The 13859-nt window shown below is 60.6% G+C and overlaps 1 protein-coding gene across 1 annotated transcript in view; it reads left to right on the top strand.

The window, feature by feature from the left end:
* Positions 1-13859, top strand: part of Scube1 (signal peptide, CUB domain and EGF like domain containing 1) — an 88546-nt gene that overhangs the window by 56190 nt on the left and 18497 nt on the right. The window contains exons 8-10 of the mRNA XM_090354132.1: positions 6438-6554; positions 11020-11142; positions 13083-13199. Of these exons, the coding sequence (XP_090210258.1) occupies positions 6438-6554; positions 11020-11142; positions 13083-13199 (357 nt within the window). The remainder of the gene's footprint in view (positions 1-6437; positions 6555-11019; positions 11143-13082; positions 13200-13859) is intronic.

Genomic DNA, 13859 nt, shown 5'->3' with positions numbered 1-13859 from the left:
GAGCGGGAGCACGAGTAGCTCAGCGCATGAATGCAGGTTCCTGGAAGAGATGCCCGGTGTGCCTGGAGAGAGGCAGGCCAGCTGCCCAGAGCTTGGCATTGAGAAGGGTTGGGGCAGATCTGAGTGTGGCCAGCAATTACAGGGGACCTTTCTTAGACCTTTCCCAGCAGAGGGCCCTTCCTCCAGGTGTGGCCTTGCTGCCCACAGGGGACAAGAGAGTAGTGTCAGGGGGTCAGGCTGAATCCCACGTGCGGCTGCTCTGAGGCAGCCTGGGGCTCGTGGGCGGGGCCTGAGCCCCTCCCTCAGTTCAGAAGCTGCGTCTTCTCCCTGCTCTCTCACGAAGACTGATGGAGAAGGTAGGGCGTGGTGCTTCCGTGGGGGTGCAGGGTACACTGTGGGTGGAAGCTTCGTGCCAGCGGAGCTTAACCAAGAAAAGGGGCAAAACCAGAGGCGAGGGTGTGATACTTTAGGAAGCTAGTCCTGCAGACCACAGCCCCCATAATGCCAGGGAGGTGGCTGAGAGCAGAGCACGCAGACTCTGCCCCAGCCTCTCTCCCCCCAGTGCACCCATCCCAGTGTGAGCTGGGCCACAGTCACTGCATGCAGTGGCGGAGTGCCAGCCGGCTCTGCCAGTGTGCAGGTGGGCCCTGTGTCCACCAGCCACACCTGGAACGTGCTAGAGGAGCAAGACAGCTTTGCCCTTCTCGATCTGAGGAACCCAGCTGCAGAAAGACACACTCCACCAGGCACCCTCTTCCCCACCTGCCTTCGGAGGCCTGGCCTCGCCTGCCGCCTCCGCTACCTGTGCCCCTTCTAGCTGGATTCACCTGAGCTGGGCCTGGGCCCAGCTGCAGACCAAGAGTGACGAGCAGCCAGCTGGGGCTGGGGTCTGTGAACTATGTGCTTATTTGACTTAGAGCAGGGATCCCTGGGACTCCTCTTTCCAGGTCCTTATCCTGGCCCAGCTTCTGCAGTCAGGCCCAGGTTCCATCCTGGCTTCTCAGGCACCCGTCACATTGGCCGTCAGGGTCGAATCCACCCCGGGAGCCTTGGCTTTTCACTCCCCGGGGATCTGAGGCGGCAGGAGAAGCCCCCATGCGCCACCGTGCCACACCTGGCCTTGGGTTCAGAGCAGGTGCCCAGTGCAGGTCATAGTTGTCCTCTCTGCCCTCATGTTAGTAGTTTGCTAGACACCTCCCCTCCTCCCCCCGCCCCGCCCCGGTAATGCAGGGGGGGCCAAACCTGATGCAGAGCCTGCAGGATTAACCAGCACTACCCAGAGGCTGCCAGGTGGTTGGTCATCTGGACCCCTGTGGTGGGAGGGGCATGGGTGGACCACTGCTAAAGTCCCCTAGGAAACACGGAGGCCTGCCAGGCGCTGTGCACTGCCTCCTCTGCCCGGAGGTCTGTCATTCTCAGCCACGTCCCCGAGCAGCCACCAGAAGTCTGGAACAGAGCTTTGCCTCCATCAAGCAGCCATGGTGGGTCACAGTGCCACACTGGGCGCCCTCCAGGGTGGGCAGGCTTGGTCTGGTCCTCCTGTGTGCCCGGTGGCTTGGGCATGCTCGGGGCACATGAGCTGCTGTTGAAGGGGGTGGAGAGGAGAATCTGACTGCCCTGCCCCTAGGTTGCACTGGTCTGGAGGACCTGGGTAGCTCAGGGCTGGGAACATGGGCCCAGCTGTTCACCAGCTGTGTGACCTCATCCTGTCTTTAGTGCAGGTATGCAGATCCACTCACTGTCCTCCGAGGGACAGCGCCAGTGAGAGAGGCTGTGGGTGAGCCCCTTGGCCTGCCCCGAGTCCCCTCCGTTTCATAGCCACAGCAAAGACAAGTGCTAGAGGCAGGCACCGCCTCTCAGCCCTGTGCCTGGCACCTGATTTAACGTAAAACCTCTTCATCCTTCAGAACGGACCACAAACCCTCACGACGACGTGAGGGGCCTGCCACAGGGCGCATTCTCAGCTCCTGGGTCAGTTCTCCGCTCCTGACACCTCTCCCTTCAGGCCCTCCGAAGACCCTGCAGGCTGTAGGACCTTGTCCCCCAGATCCAGGTGGCTTCTGCCTTCCTGTCACCCGCCTGCAGGTGCTCACTGTGCAGCCCGAGCCCCTAATGGCCTGGAAAACACGGAGCGGTGCTCAAGGAGACAAATGCCTTACAGGATGGAGGCCAGGATTGGCAAAGGGGCCTTCTCAGGGCTCCCGGTCACCCAGCTGTGTGCCAGGAAGCCAGTTTAAGATGCCAGGTGCCGCACGGGCCAGTATGGCCCCCTGAGCGCTGAGCCAGGCCTGTCAGCCTCAGCCCTGAGCAGAGCGGGCTCTTCGGGGAGCCCCTCTCCCACTTGCCCCCTGGGGATCTTCCTCCTCATCCAGGGCGCAGTCCTGGCCTCCTCAGCCGCCCTGCCCCTCCCCACACCACCCCAGACCCATTCCCCGGGGCCTGGCTCCACTCCGAAGCATGCCCAGTCTTGGGGAGGGGCTGGTCCTGTCCCCACCCTTTCAGAAAGCACTCAGGAGCCACCTACCCAACTGGTAGAGGCAGGCTACCCTGTGCCCAGCACGGGACCAAATGCCAGCCTGCCACATGTGGCACCACCAGGCGGGCAGTGCAGTTGACTTAAGAGCCAGGCCAGAGAGAGAGTGACTTGTCTCCAAGTCAGTCAAGGGTCAGCAGTTCCCTGAAGGGAGAGGTGCTACCAGAAGAGGGAAGACCTTGCAGGCTTCTGATGGCTGCCTGGGGACAGAGTAAATGGTGCTTCCCTGTGGCTGGGACCATCCAGCTGCTTCCGCTAGACCTAGAGGCAAGAAAGCGGGTACTCCCACCCTAACTGAGGCTTGTGTGGCGGGGCCTTCAAGGCCTTGGACTGCTTCTCCATCAGGGCAGGCCTTTGAGGGAGAGTCAGGGTAGACGTGGCATTCAGAGCCTCTGAAGAGCTGTAGGCACAGCACAGATAGGAACGCAAGGCCTGGAGAGAGATGGGCCATGTTGGAGAGAAGCCTGGCACACTGGCCTGTGGGCCCTCAGCCAGCCATGCCCTGCGTCCTCGCCAGGCAGGCCTGACTCAGAACTAGGGACTTGGTGCCCTTGTTCTCTGCCACTTCTCGTTAAGCCCTGTCATTGAATTGCTGGCTTTGTTGTGCTGGGCCTGTGCTGGATTCCAGACACAAGACCCACCCTCCCACAGCTCTGCCCAGCGAGCAGAGGGTGTGTGAGGAGCCACCATATGAATGGACAGGGCTCAGGAAACATGGAGCAGGGCTAGGCCCAGTGTGTAAACCCCAGGACCAGCACCAAAACCAACAACAACAAAAATCCACAGTGAAGTGGGGGTGCTGAGAGTCTGCATGCTGAGGTTTGCAGTGGTGCCAGGGTGAGTCTGGCTACACAGCACCTTGGTGCCTCTTCTGATACATCTGGGCCCTGCAAGAGACAGGTGGTCAACACTCGTTATCCGCCATGTGACAGGGGCCCGGCCTGTCAGAGGCCATCGTTCATCTCTGATGAATGTACGGTGGTCAACGTTGCCTGTCCTTTGCCCCTGCGTCCTCTGCCTAGGCTGCACAAAGGGTCTGGTGGAACATCCCTCCACCCCTCCCTGTAGGGCTCCTCCATGCAGACCCAGCCCCCCCAGGAAAGAGCCAAGGCCCGTCTTCTAACTTGTCTAGAATATCTCCTTCACTCTTTAGAGCCCAGCCAACCCTGGGCTCTGCGCTGCCTTCCTCCCTCTGGCCATTGGCACAAGGCACAGGGCACAGATCTGACCTGCCTGCACTGGTTCTCCTCTGAGCCATGCTGTATGCCTATGGGCTGCTGGCTGAGGTCACCAGAGCAAGGGCTCTGCTTCAGGAGCCATGGTTCCTGATGCTTCCCTGGGAACCCTGTAGAAAGAACCAGGTAGTTCTGCCTAGAGTGGGACAGGGAGAGAAACAAGGGCCCTTCAGATCTTGGAGAAGGCACTCTGAAGTTTAGCTTTGCCCTGTGCCCCCTTTAAGAGCCAGCAGTCAGGATCTGATGGCCAGAGGCAAGCCCAGCCTGCACAGCACCAGGAAGGAGGTATGGGGTGGATGGGGCCCAAAGAGGCCCTCCCAGGCAAGGAGAAGGAAGGCCTGGGGCCCTGGGAGGCACGTGACTCTGTAGCACGCAACGGGGGATCCGAAGATAGGAAAGGGCCTGGGGCCTGTTCTCCACATTTCTCTAAGGCAGGAGAGGCCTAACACCAGGTCTGGTGGCTTCTGCTTTGAGGAGACAGAAAGGCAAGACTGCTTTTTCTTGCTGCTCTGGGAGATTGTCCTGGCTAGGACCCCAGGCTGATAACCCCAAAAGCACCCCCTTGGTAACACCTAGGACCTTCTGCTAGGAAGCTTCCAGGGACAAAGGGCCTGGTCCCACCCTGGCCAGCCTGTCTGTAAGTGCAGACCCTGAATCCACATGGGTTGTGTTATAATCTGAGCCTCAGAACTCCTATCCTGTGATACTGGGGAGGCAGGAGTGGAAGAAAGACCGAGAGGGCGCCCCCTCCCCTGGCCCAGAATCCCTTGGGGGACATTGAGCGTGTGACATCACCTGGAGGACTGCAGTGGTCTGGCTCAGAACAACCTCTTGAAGGGGAGGGTCTGCAGTGAGGGCGGGAGCGGGGGAGGAAGGCATGCGGAGTGGGAATACCAGAGCAGGGAGTGAGAGGAGGCTGCCGGAGAGCCAGAGGCCATCGTGTGGGCCTGGCTTCTGGAGACCATCACGGGCTCACCACAGGGGTCCAGGACCCTGAGGTGCACCAGCCTTGGACTGGACAGCAGGGAAGACTCGAGTCCAGCAGTGGGGTACAGTGAGCAGGAGCTATCCACACTGGGCCCCAGGCCTCATAGCTGCTTCCCCGTGGGCAGTGGGGGTCAGCAGATCCCTGCGGCCCTGGACCCTGGAAGGTCAGATGCACAGCTCACAGCAGGGTAACACCTACACGCTGCCGGATCCCAGGGCCGGCACCCATGTCCACCAGCCCTGCTCCCCCATCCCCATCTCCGGCCTCCTCAGAGCCTTTATCACCACCACGGGGAGCACACCCTCTGCCCCCCTCCAGAGCAGGGCTGCTCACACGGAAGCCCCACAGCTCTTGTTGGGGTGGGAGGTAGGACCCCTGTACTTGAACCCCAGAACCGGAGCCGTTCAATGAGCAGCTACTTGGCGTGGGAATTCCTTCAGTCTCTGCCCCAGTCCTAGGAAGGAAGGCCATTGTCCCGAGACCCACAGGTCGGCCTGCGCGGTCTTGGTGCATGATGGGAAGGGGAGGAAGCGCGGGGCCTTGTCCCAGTGTCTGGGCTTCAGGATGAGGCCTGTGGAGACCAGCAAGCTGCAGCCCAGCACCCTGCAGGGGCAGGAGGGGGGCGCTGAGGTCTGTGCCCACCCCCAGCTTGAGGCATGTGGAGACAGACCAGGAAGAGTGACTGTCACCATGGCATGCACACCTGAGGGGCTCCCTGCTCCCCACACCCCATCCAGGGAGCCAGGGGGATTGCTGGCCCCAAGGCTGTCCTGGTCTCTCACTCCCAAGCCCCTCGTGGAAGGACCTGTTGGCAGCTTCGAGAGCCGAGGGCCAGGTCCCCTGGGAAGCGTGGTGGAGGCCAGGAGGGTAACTTAGGCTGGGAAAGGCGGGTGCCTGGCCTCTCTCTACTTCCTAGCAGCAGAGAGAAGAAGGAAGCCCACTGGGGCACCTCTTCCACGAGTTGTAAGCCCACCAGATGCTCAGGAAAACGCCCAGGTGCAGGGATCAGAGGTCTGGAAAAGTGCCCCCCACCCCGGGAGCCCCCAGCCGCGGGAAGCGGGCCTGGCCAGCCTTCTGTGGCCTGCAGAGGATCACTCTCACCACGCCACGGCTTGGGTGACCCCAGCTATGCCCCCAGCCCCTCCAGGCCCTTTGAATTTGGCAGAAGGAAAAAATAGCACTAGACAGGCGTCAAGTGGATAGAAACCAGACGCCTCTGGCAAATGGTTCAGTAAGAACAGATGTGGGCTTGGAAGCCTCACTAAGGTGATAAACGACGTGCGTGTAGCCCCGGGGACCCTGGCTCATGGCTCAGCGCCACAAGCCATTGCGTACTGCGTTGGACTTGGAGCTGCCCAGGCAGGGCAAAAGTTTAGCAACTTGGCCTGTACAGTTAAATAGCCAGACCAGCCTCAACCTTCTTGGCAGAGTCCTTTCTGTCTGGTGAGCTCCTCCTGGCGTGGGCCTGAGCAGTCACCCCACAGGAGCAGTGCTATCTCTTCTCACACATGGGGGCCTGAGCCCCAGACTGGGGTGCAGCTGCCCAGGGCGCCCACATCTGGGTACTGGCCAGAGCTCAAACCCAGCTCTCCCACCTCCTAGGAGGTCTCCCCATGAGTAGGGAAAGATGGCGGCCTCACCCCGGGACACTGAGCGTCTGTCTCTCCTCCTCCACCCCCAGAGACGTGTGCGGTGAACAACGGAGGCTGCGACCGGACCTGCAAGGACACAGCCACTGGGGTGCGATGCAGCTGCCCGGTTGGATTCACACTGCAGCCAGATGGGAAGACGTGCAAAGGTCAGCTCAGGGCCTGCTCTTCCGCCACCCCACACCTGTGCCCGCAGCCCTTTGCACGGCTGTCTGGAGCCCCCTGGCTAGGGAGCACATTCTCATATCAAAGCAACCAGTGGTCATCTGTCAGGCAGAGCTTCCTGGCCTTTGGCTCCCCGGGGGGTGGGAGGGTCTTTACTGTGGTGGGAAGAGCCTGGTACGGGGATGTGGGGGAGATGGGCATACTGTGTGTGCCATGGCCACACATCTGCGAGGAGACATTAATAGAACAGCCAGTGCGGAGAGTAGGGGACGGTGCAGCTACAGGTGGAAGGAAAGACAACAGGTGGCCAAACTGCAGAAGTAAAGGATGGCCCCCCACTGGTCCCGGGACCCATCTCTCAGAGTTGCCTCTGGTAGTGGGACCCCAGGAACAGCAAGAGGACCCCCAGAAAGGAGAGAGTTAGGTCTGAACCTCAATCCCCCAGCAGAGGAGGGGACGGGAAGTGGTGGGTCACTTAAAGGAGGTCAGGGTGAGCTGTTGTGAAAATAGACATCAGCCGACTCCTTCCTCGCCAGCCACGGGAAGCGCAGTGGTGTTGGCAGAAATCACAGCTCTTCCACGCGTTTATTTGAGAAGAAAGCCCTTCTGTGGCCACTGCAGGCCTGGTAACAGCCTTGTAATAGCCTTAGCGTGTCCCTGGCAGGCACAAGGACAAACAAATAGCCTCTGAGTGCCAAACGCAGACTCCATGCCCCAAGTGGAAGGAGGACAGAGGTGCACACGGGTCGGGGATGTTCCAGAAGGCTGGCACAGAGGAGATCGGGCCTTGCCCTGCCGCCCTCCAGGGGTGGCTGCAGCACCCGGCTTCCTTCCTGAGGTGACACCAGACAGCCAGAAGTGGGGAGCTGGAGGCCAGCAGCTCACCGCCGGGTACTAATCTGTCTGGGCTGAGAAGGGGGCTGGCAGCTTGTGTAGCTCCTCCTGCTGCCCTGCCCCACTCCCGGACAGCCCACAGGGCATAACGCCCCCACCCCATCTCTGGGAGAGGGGAGGCATGAGGGAGACTAAGCGAAGGCTCTCGCCCCACGCCACTGTGACTCCCCATTTCCCGAGGCCCTGGAGCCAGGCTGCCTGTGCCTGGCCCTTTGGCTACCCAGGCTCCACGGATACAAAGCCCAGGCATGGTCACTCCTTGGGGCCTTGGCTTCCTCGTGACTTGGGAGAGCAGCTCCTCAGCTCACATGTGATGGTCGGGAGGGGGGGAACATGGCAGGCAGCCCAGCCCCCTCGTGCTGAGGTCTGGAGATGGATATTTGCCTGTCAATCCACACTGGATGTAGGGAAGGAGCGGGCAGTGCAGGCCTCAGGCAGGAAGATGCGGGGTGGCCGGCACCCCCGGCGGCGGCTGCCGGCCAGGCTCCACTCGGAAGCCGGCAAGGAAGGGAGGGTCAGGTCCAGGTTGCCATTTGGGCACAGCCCTGTCGCTGCCTGACCTGCCACCTAAGCATAGTGAGGAAGCCATCATGAGGCTCAAGGAAACATCGCAGAGGCCGGCGACGGCGAAGAGGAAGCAAGCAGAGGGTTAGGATTTGTCCCCAGCTCACATTGAAGGACTCAGCCTCTTCTGAAACGAACGCTCATATCAGCATCACAGCAGCTTGAGTCAGGGATGTGGGACAGACAAGTCTAGACATCCCGGGCAGGCAGGCTCAAGACGCGGCCAAGGTGAGGTTGGCAGTGGTCCCATAGCTTTGATCCCAGGGTTTGGGCCTCACCAGTCCAAGGGCACACCTGGACCTTGCAAGGGCCCAGGAAGGTATCAAGGCACACATTCAGTGTTTGGCCCGGGAGTGTGGCCTAGTGGTAGAGTGCTTGGCTGGCCTGCATGAAGACCCGGGTTTGATTCCTCAGTACCACATGCATAGAAAAGCCGGAAGTGGTGCTGTGGCTCAGGTGGTAGAGCTCTAGCCTTGAGGAAAGCCTAAGGACAGTGCTCAGGCCCTGAGTTCAAACCCCCAGACTGGCAAAAAAAAAAAAAAAAAAAAAAAAAAAAAAGGTTTGATGTTTTCTGGAAGCCTAGGGTCACTGTGAAGCAAGATGGGTGAGTGAAAGCAAAGTGAACGGTGGGCTTGGAAAAGCCAGCACTGAAAGACCAGGGCCTGCAGTGGGGAAGGATGGCAAAGCAGCCCTCCTAAGCCTGAGCATGGTGACTGGGCATCCAAAGTGTTTGCCCCATTCTCTAGCTTTGTTTCAAGAGTGTGACTGGAGACAGGCCCCCCTCAGCGCCCTGCTCACTGTCAGGGCTGAGCTACTCCCCAGGGGAGCCTCAGGACAGCAGCCCCTCCTCTCACCCCCCCCCCCCGAGCGACCCCTTCCTCCTCTGGTGTCCTGAGCCAGGCCAGCCCCCTGCCAGGACTTGTATCTGAGTGGAAGCAAAGGTGCCCTCACCTGCCTCCCTCCACCCCCTCACGCCAGGCGCACCCCATTTGGATGGCAGAAGGGAGCAAAGACATTTGCCTGAGTACTTCTGCATTGCTCTCCATCCCTGCACCCCTGCACACAGCCCCACCCTGCCCAGAGCCGTGCAGGGCTCCCTTCCTCCGCCCCGAGGCCCTTGCTCCCTGGGTTGCCTGGATCACACACTCGTTCACTCATTCTTCTGGGGACCATTTGGTAGCCATGCGTGCTGTCTCTGGGGTCCAGATGGAGCAGGTGGCCCCGTCTGCCACGCCCAGGCCCTCTCATGGCCAGAGCCAGCACAGGCCAGGCTCTGTCCCTCAGAGCCTCAGAGAACCTCTCCCAGAGCCACAGGTGACCCTGCCAAGGGAATGCCAGTGAGAAGCATGTCTGAACCGCGGGGCCCAGCCGCCCTGGCAAAGGCCAAGCCCAGAGAGGGGGGCCAGCAGCAGGTAAGCCTGCAAAGTTGAGGGCCCTGCGCCTCTGTGCTGGCAAGGCTATATCCCTAGGAGACCTTATGGCTGGTAGGGGCCGCAGCAAGCTCTGCAGTGGAGAGAGGGACACAGTTGCAGTGCAAGGGTCATCTGTGGTAGAAAGCCTGAAGAGCCCAGAACCAGGGCTAGAGGGGTGGCGCCTCCTCACTGCCCCCAGGCAGCCAGTTACCCCACCGTGGGCCTCAAGGGAACATACCATCTTCCTGTCCCATGCTGGGGCACCAGGCCAGATGGGCCAGGAATGGGTCAGGCGGGACTGGGCCGCAGAAGCCCAGTAGTGGCTGTTCACTGACTTCACATAACTGGGAACAGCACTGGTTGGGAACCTGGGACCCAGACAAGTGTCTTCCCCTGACCAAGGTCCCAGGGCTGGCCAGAGCAAGAAGATGGGGCCTCTGCCCTCCTGCCGGGGGCCTCTGGAAAAACTTCCCAGGGTTCTTTAGGCCAGAGGGGAGGGGCTGGTGGGTGTGTGGAGCTCTGCCATGGACGGGCCGCACTGGACCCCAGGCAGTGCATCCCCAGAGGCGGTGCTGGCGGAGGCCAGGCCCTGCCCCTGACCCCATCTGGAAAGCCGTTCTCTGCTCTCCCACTTCCGGAGACCAGGCGAGGGAGGTCAGAAAAGTGCCTGGCACGGGTCTCCCAGATAGCCCTCCCTCTTCCGCCCCAGCACGAGTGGAATCTGAGGGTTGTCTCGTGCTGAGAGCACGCGTGGGCATGCGGTCTGTGTTGGAGGTGTGCGTGGGAGCGTGGCGGCGGGGGAGCGAGAGGAAACATGGCGGTGGGGGTGCGAGCGAGCGCAGCAGTGCGGCTCTGGGCTGGCGTCCTCTTTGGTTCGAGGAGAAGGCAGTGAAAAGCGTGGCCAAGGCCTGGGCAAGTGGCACTCAGATGCTATCAAGAAGCTCGCCCCCCTCACGGGTGGTCTCCATTCCGTCGGTCAGGGTTTGTGGGCACCTGGCTGGCATCCATCCTCTAGTGGGCTTGGCAGGTCCTGGCTCCAAGCCTGGCAGAGATGTGGGAACTGAGCAGCCGGGAGTCTCCATTTTCCTCCTCACTTTCTTCTCTCCTGGTGAGGGAAGGCCCACTACCCTGAAAGTGGCCTCTTATCCCTGATACTGCCTGTGGGGTGGCACCTGGAGGGGTGCCACTCAGCCCCTCGGTCATTGCTGACGGAAGAGGCAGATCAAGCAAGCAGGCGGGCATGGGGCGGTCACGGTGCCAGGTTGAGGGCAGCTCCCCCCAGGAACCTTTGGAGCCCATAATGTGCTTTCCAAGCCTGGGCTTCACCAGTCAGGAGGACAGTGAAAGCCACTTCTCTGCAGTGTGCTGAGGACCACTGACCTGTGTGTGCCACGCCAACCCTGACGTGTTATCTGGAGACAGTGTGCCCCGGTGCTCGGGGCAGGGTGCCACGTTCTCCCCTCTCAGGTCTCAGGGCAGGGGGGAGGGGGCTGACTCTTCACAGTGTCCCGGGACCCACGGTGGGAAGAGCAGGGTGGTGCCAGCCCCCGGCCCCTGAGCCCCTGCCCCTCCCCTGCAGACGTCAACGAGTGCCTGGTGAACAACGGCGGCTGCGACCACTTCTGCCGCAACACCGTGGGCAGCTTTGAGTGCGGCTGCCGCAAAGGCCACAAGCTGCTGACCGACGAGCGGACCTGCCAAGGTGAGTGCCACCGGCCTTGGGCGGCCCCTCCTCACGGGCTTCTGCAGGCCCCGGAGAGAGGAGGACACATGGATGGGGAGGTGGCTGGGGGACTTGTGGGGATGGGTACCACTCCCCAGACCTTGAGCCCTGCTTCTGCCCACTCTGCCTTCCTGTGGGACTGGGCACCCATCTAACCTGTCCCCTATACGGGTGGGAAATAGCCAGGCCTGGAGGCTCACACTGTAATCCCAGCACTCAGGACACTGAGGGTTGTGAGTGTGAGTCCAGTCAAGGTTACATAGACTCTGCCTCAAAGAGAGAAAAAGAATCCCTATGGGAAGTGGGGTCCCCAGACGGCTCTTTCGGCCCTGTGTGTGCGAGGGGTGCTGGCAGCAGTGGGGGTTGCTGCCACCTGGTGGAAGACACCGCACACCACAGGCCCTCGACAGTCCCCCGCCTGCACCGGCTCCCTGGATGGCTCCCAGATGCAGCTGGAGCCCAGAGGGTGGCCAGGAGAGAGAGTGGTCATGGAAATCCTCTTAAAGAGGCCATGGTGAAACTGATGGGCTAGCAGGGGGGCAGTGGAGCCCACAGGATGGGTGGGCAGCATTCCCCAGGAGTGGGGAATGAAGCCCAGGTAGGCCTTCCAGGAAATGGCACGAGGGGCTGACGAGATTTGGGGAGTGTAGCCCAGGGGGGCTGAGTGAGGCCATTGAGAAGGGGACCCTGGCTGTGGGTCAGGCTTTGGGAGAAGATGACGAAGAAAGGCCCAGAGAAGGGCCTTGATCTTGCCAGTTACCCTGCTTCCCTCGTCTTGTCTGGTAGCGCTGGACAAGTTTGTACGGGGTGTCTGGCTGTGGTGTTGCAGCCTGGGAATGCAGCTCGGAGCCTGGGCAGTGTATGACCCTCAGGTGCGAGGGCCTCGGGACAGTGAGAACAGGAGCCTCCACAGCCAGCCTGGCCTCTGGCTTCCTGTGTGCCCTGGCCAGCCACTTTCTGGCCCAGGTCCAGTAGAAGGGTCACCAGGAACACTGCACCAGGGCTGTCCACACCATAAGTTTTTCAGTCTGCCTTGTCAAAGTGTTGGGGTAGAAAGGGCAGAGGAGACACTAAGCCTGAACAAACAGAGGAGGTGTCTGGGCACTGGGCCAAGGTCCCTGCCTGCCTCTACCTACCTGTGTACCCCCACTCTTTCTCATCACCTCTCTGAGACCTGGGGCCCCAGTCTCATGTCCCAGTCAACTGCCTTCCTGGAACCCTCAAACACATCTTACCCTCTCCTTCCTGTTCATGGGATTTAATATCTCCAGCAGCGCAAGCTGGGTGCCTGGCTACTTGGGGGGTAGAGAAGGGTCATTATTTGAGGACCAAAAAAAAAAGTTCTTGTGACTCCATCAGGAGTGGGGAACGTCAGCCCCTGGGCCATACGAGGCCTGTGTACTCACTGGGTACCCGGAGAGACAGACAGACTCCTTACAGCAGCCCAGAGCAGTCGCCGGTACTGATGGGTTTGTGTGAGCCTCCAATGATGTTACAGATATCCAAATGGCCCTTAGCAGAAAAAGCAAAGACGTCCCTCCCCTGCATGCCTGGGCTTGTCACCCCAACAACTTGGGGAAGCACAAGATCACAGCATCACCACGTCAGACCCTATCTCGTAAATAACCACTGCAAAAAGGAACCAGTACAATGGTTCAAGAGGGAAAGCGCCCGCTTAGCAAGCACAAGGGCCCGAGGTCACTGCTCAGCACCGCCAAAGAAAGGGTGCCACGGCAATTCATGATGGTCCTTCCCATTCGAAACGGTTCTGTCCAGCTTACCTCCAAAAAAGACGCTTCTAACCACTCTCCTGGAGACAGAGTGGTACCTGAGCAGGACTGTGGCTGGGGCCCAGAGACTGGCCCGCGGGGAACCCTGGGGACCCAGTGACAGGCGTACCCCCTTCCCTCCTCACACAGACATCGACGAGTGCTCCTTTGAGAGGACCTGCGACCACACCTGCATCAACTCCCCGGGCAGCTTCCAGTGCCTGTGTCACCACGGCTACATCCTCTACGGAGCCACCCACTGCGGAGGTCTGCAGCCCGCCCGCCAGGGCCACCTCCCCCTCGAGGCACGCGCCTGGCCACAAGGCCTCCACACTGCACCCCACACCCTAACCTGATCTTCCTGGGCCAGGGAGGGACTGCAGCAAGGCTGAGGACTGCCCAGAAGAGGGCTCCGTGGGGGACAAGGCTGGGGAGGGGCCGGATCTGGGAGCTTGCATGGGAGGAGGGCCAGCTAGCATCTGTTGGGTGTCTGTCCTAGGCCCATTTGAGACATAGGCCTAAAACCTCATTTACTAAAGGACCCTTGTCCGAGGGGAACTAATGTACAGAAAAATCCATCCATTGTTCCAGTGGGCTAGGATCATGGCAGAGAAGAAAAGAGTGTCAAGGCAGTGAGAGGATGCCAGAGGGAAAACTGAGGGGCCAAGATGGGAGACACTGGCAGAGGCACAGAGACAGAGGGAAGCCAGGAGACTGGCCCTGTGGCTGGAGCCAACAAGCAGACAGAGCCTCTGAACCCAAAAGGCATTTGGGCCTCATTTGCCACATAAACCAGGAGGGGCCCTAAGCAAGGGTATAGCATGGCCAGGCTCATGCAACCAGGTGCCATGGCTGCCACGTGGAAAAAATAGGATCCAGAGCGGCGGTGCACAGGCACCTGCAAGCACGGACCATAGCCTTGGAGCT

The sequence above is a fragment of the Megascapheus bottae genome, chromosome 2, assembly GCF_031878675.1.
Source record: "Megascapheus bottae isolate mThoBot1 chromosome 2, mThoBot2.hap1, whole genome shotgun sequence".
NCBI lineage: Eukaryota > Metazoa > Chordata > Mammalia > Rodentia > Geomyidae > Megascapheus > Megascapheus bottae.
Note: the sequence above shows the minus strand (reverse complement) of the source record. Positions and strands in the feature narration are given on the sequence as shown.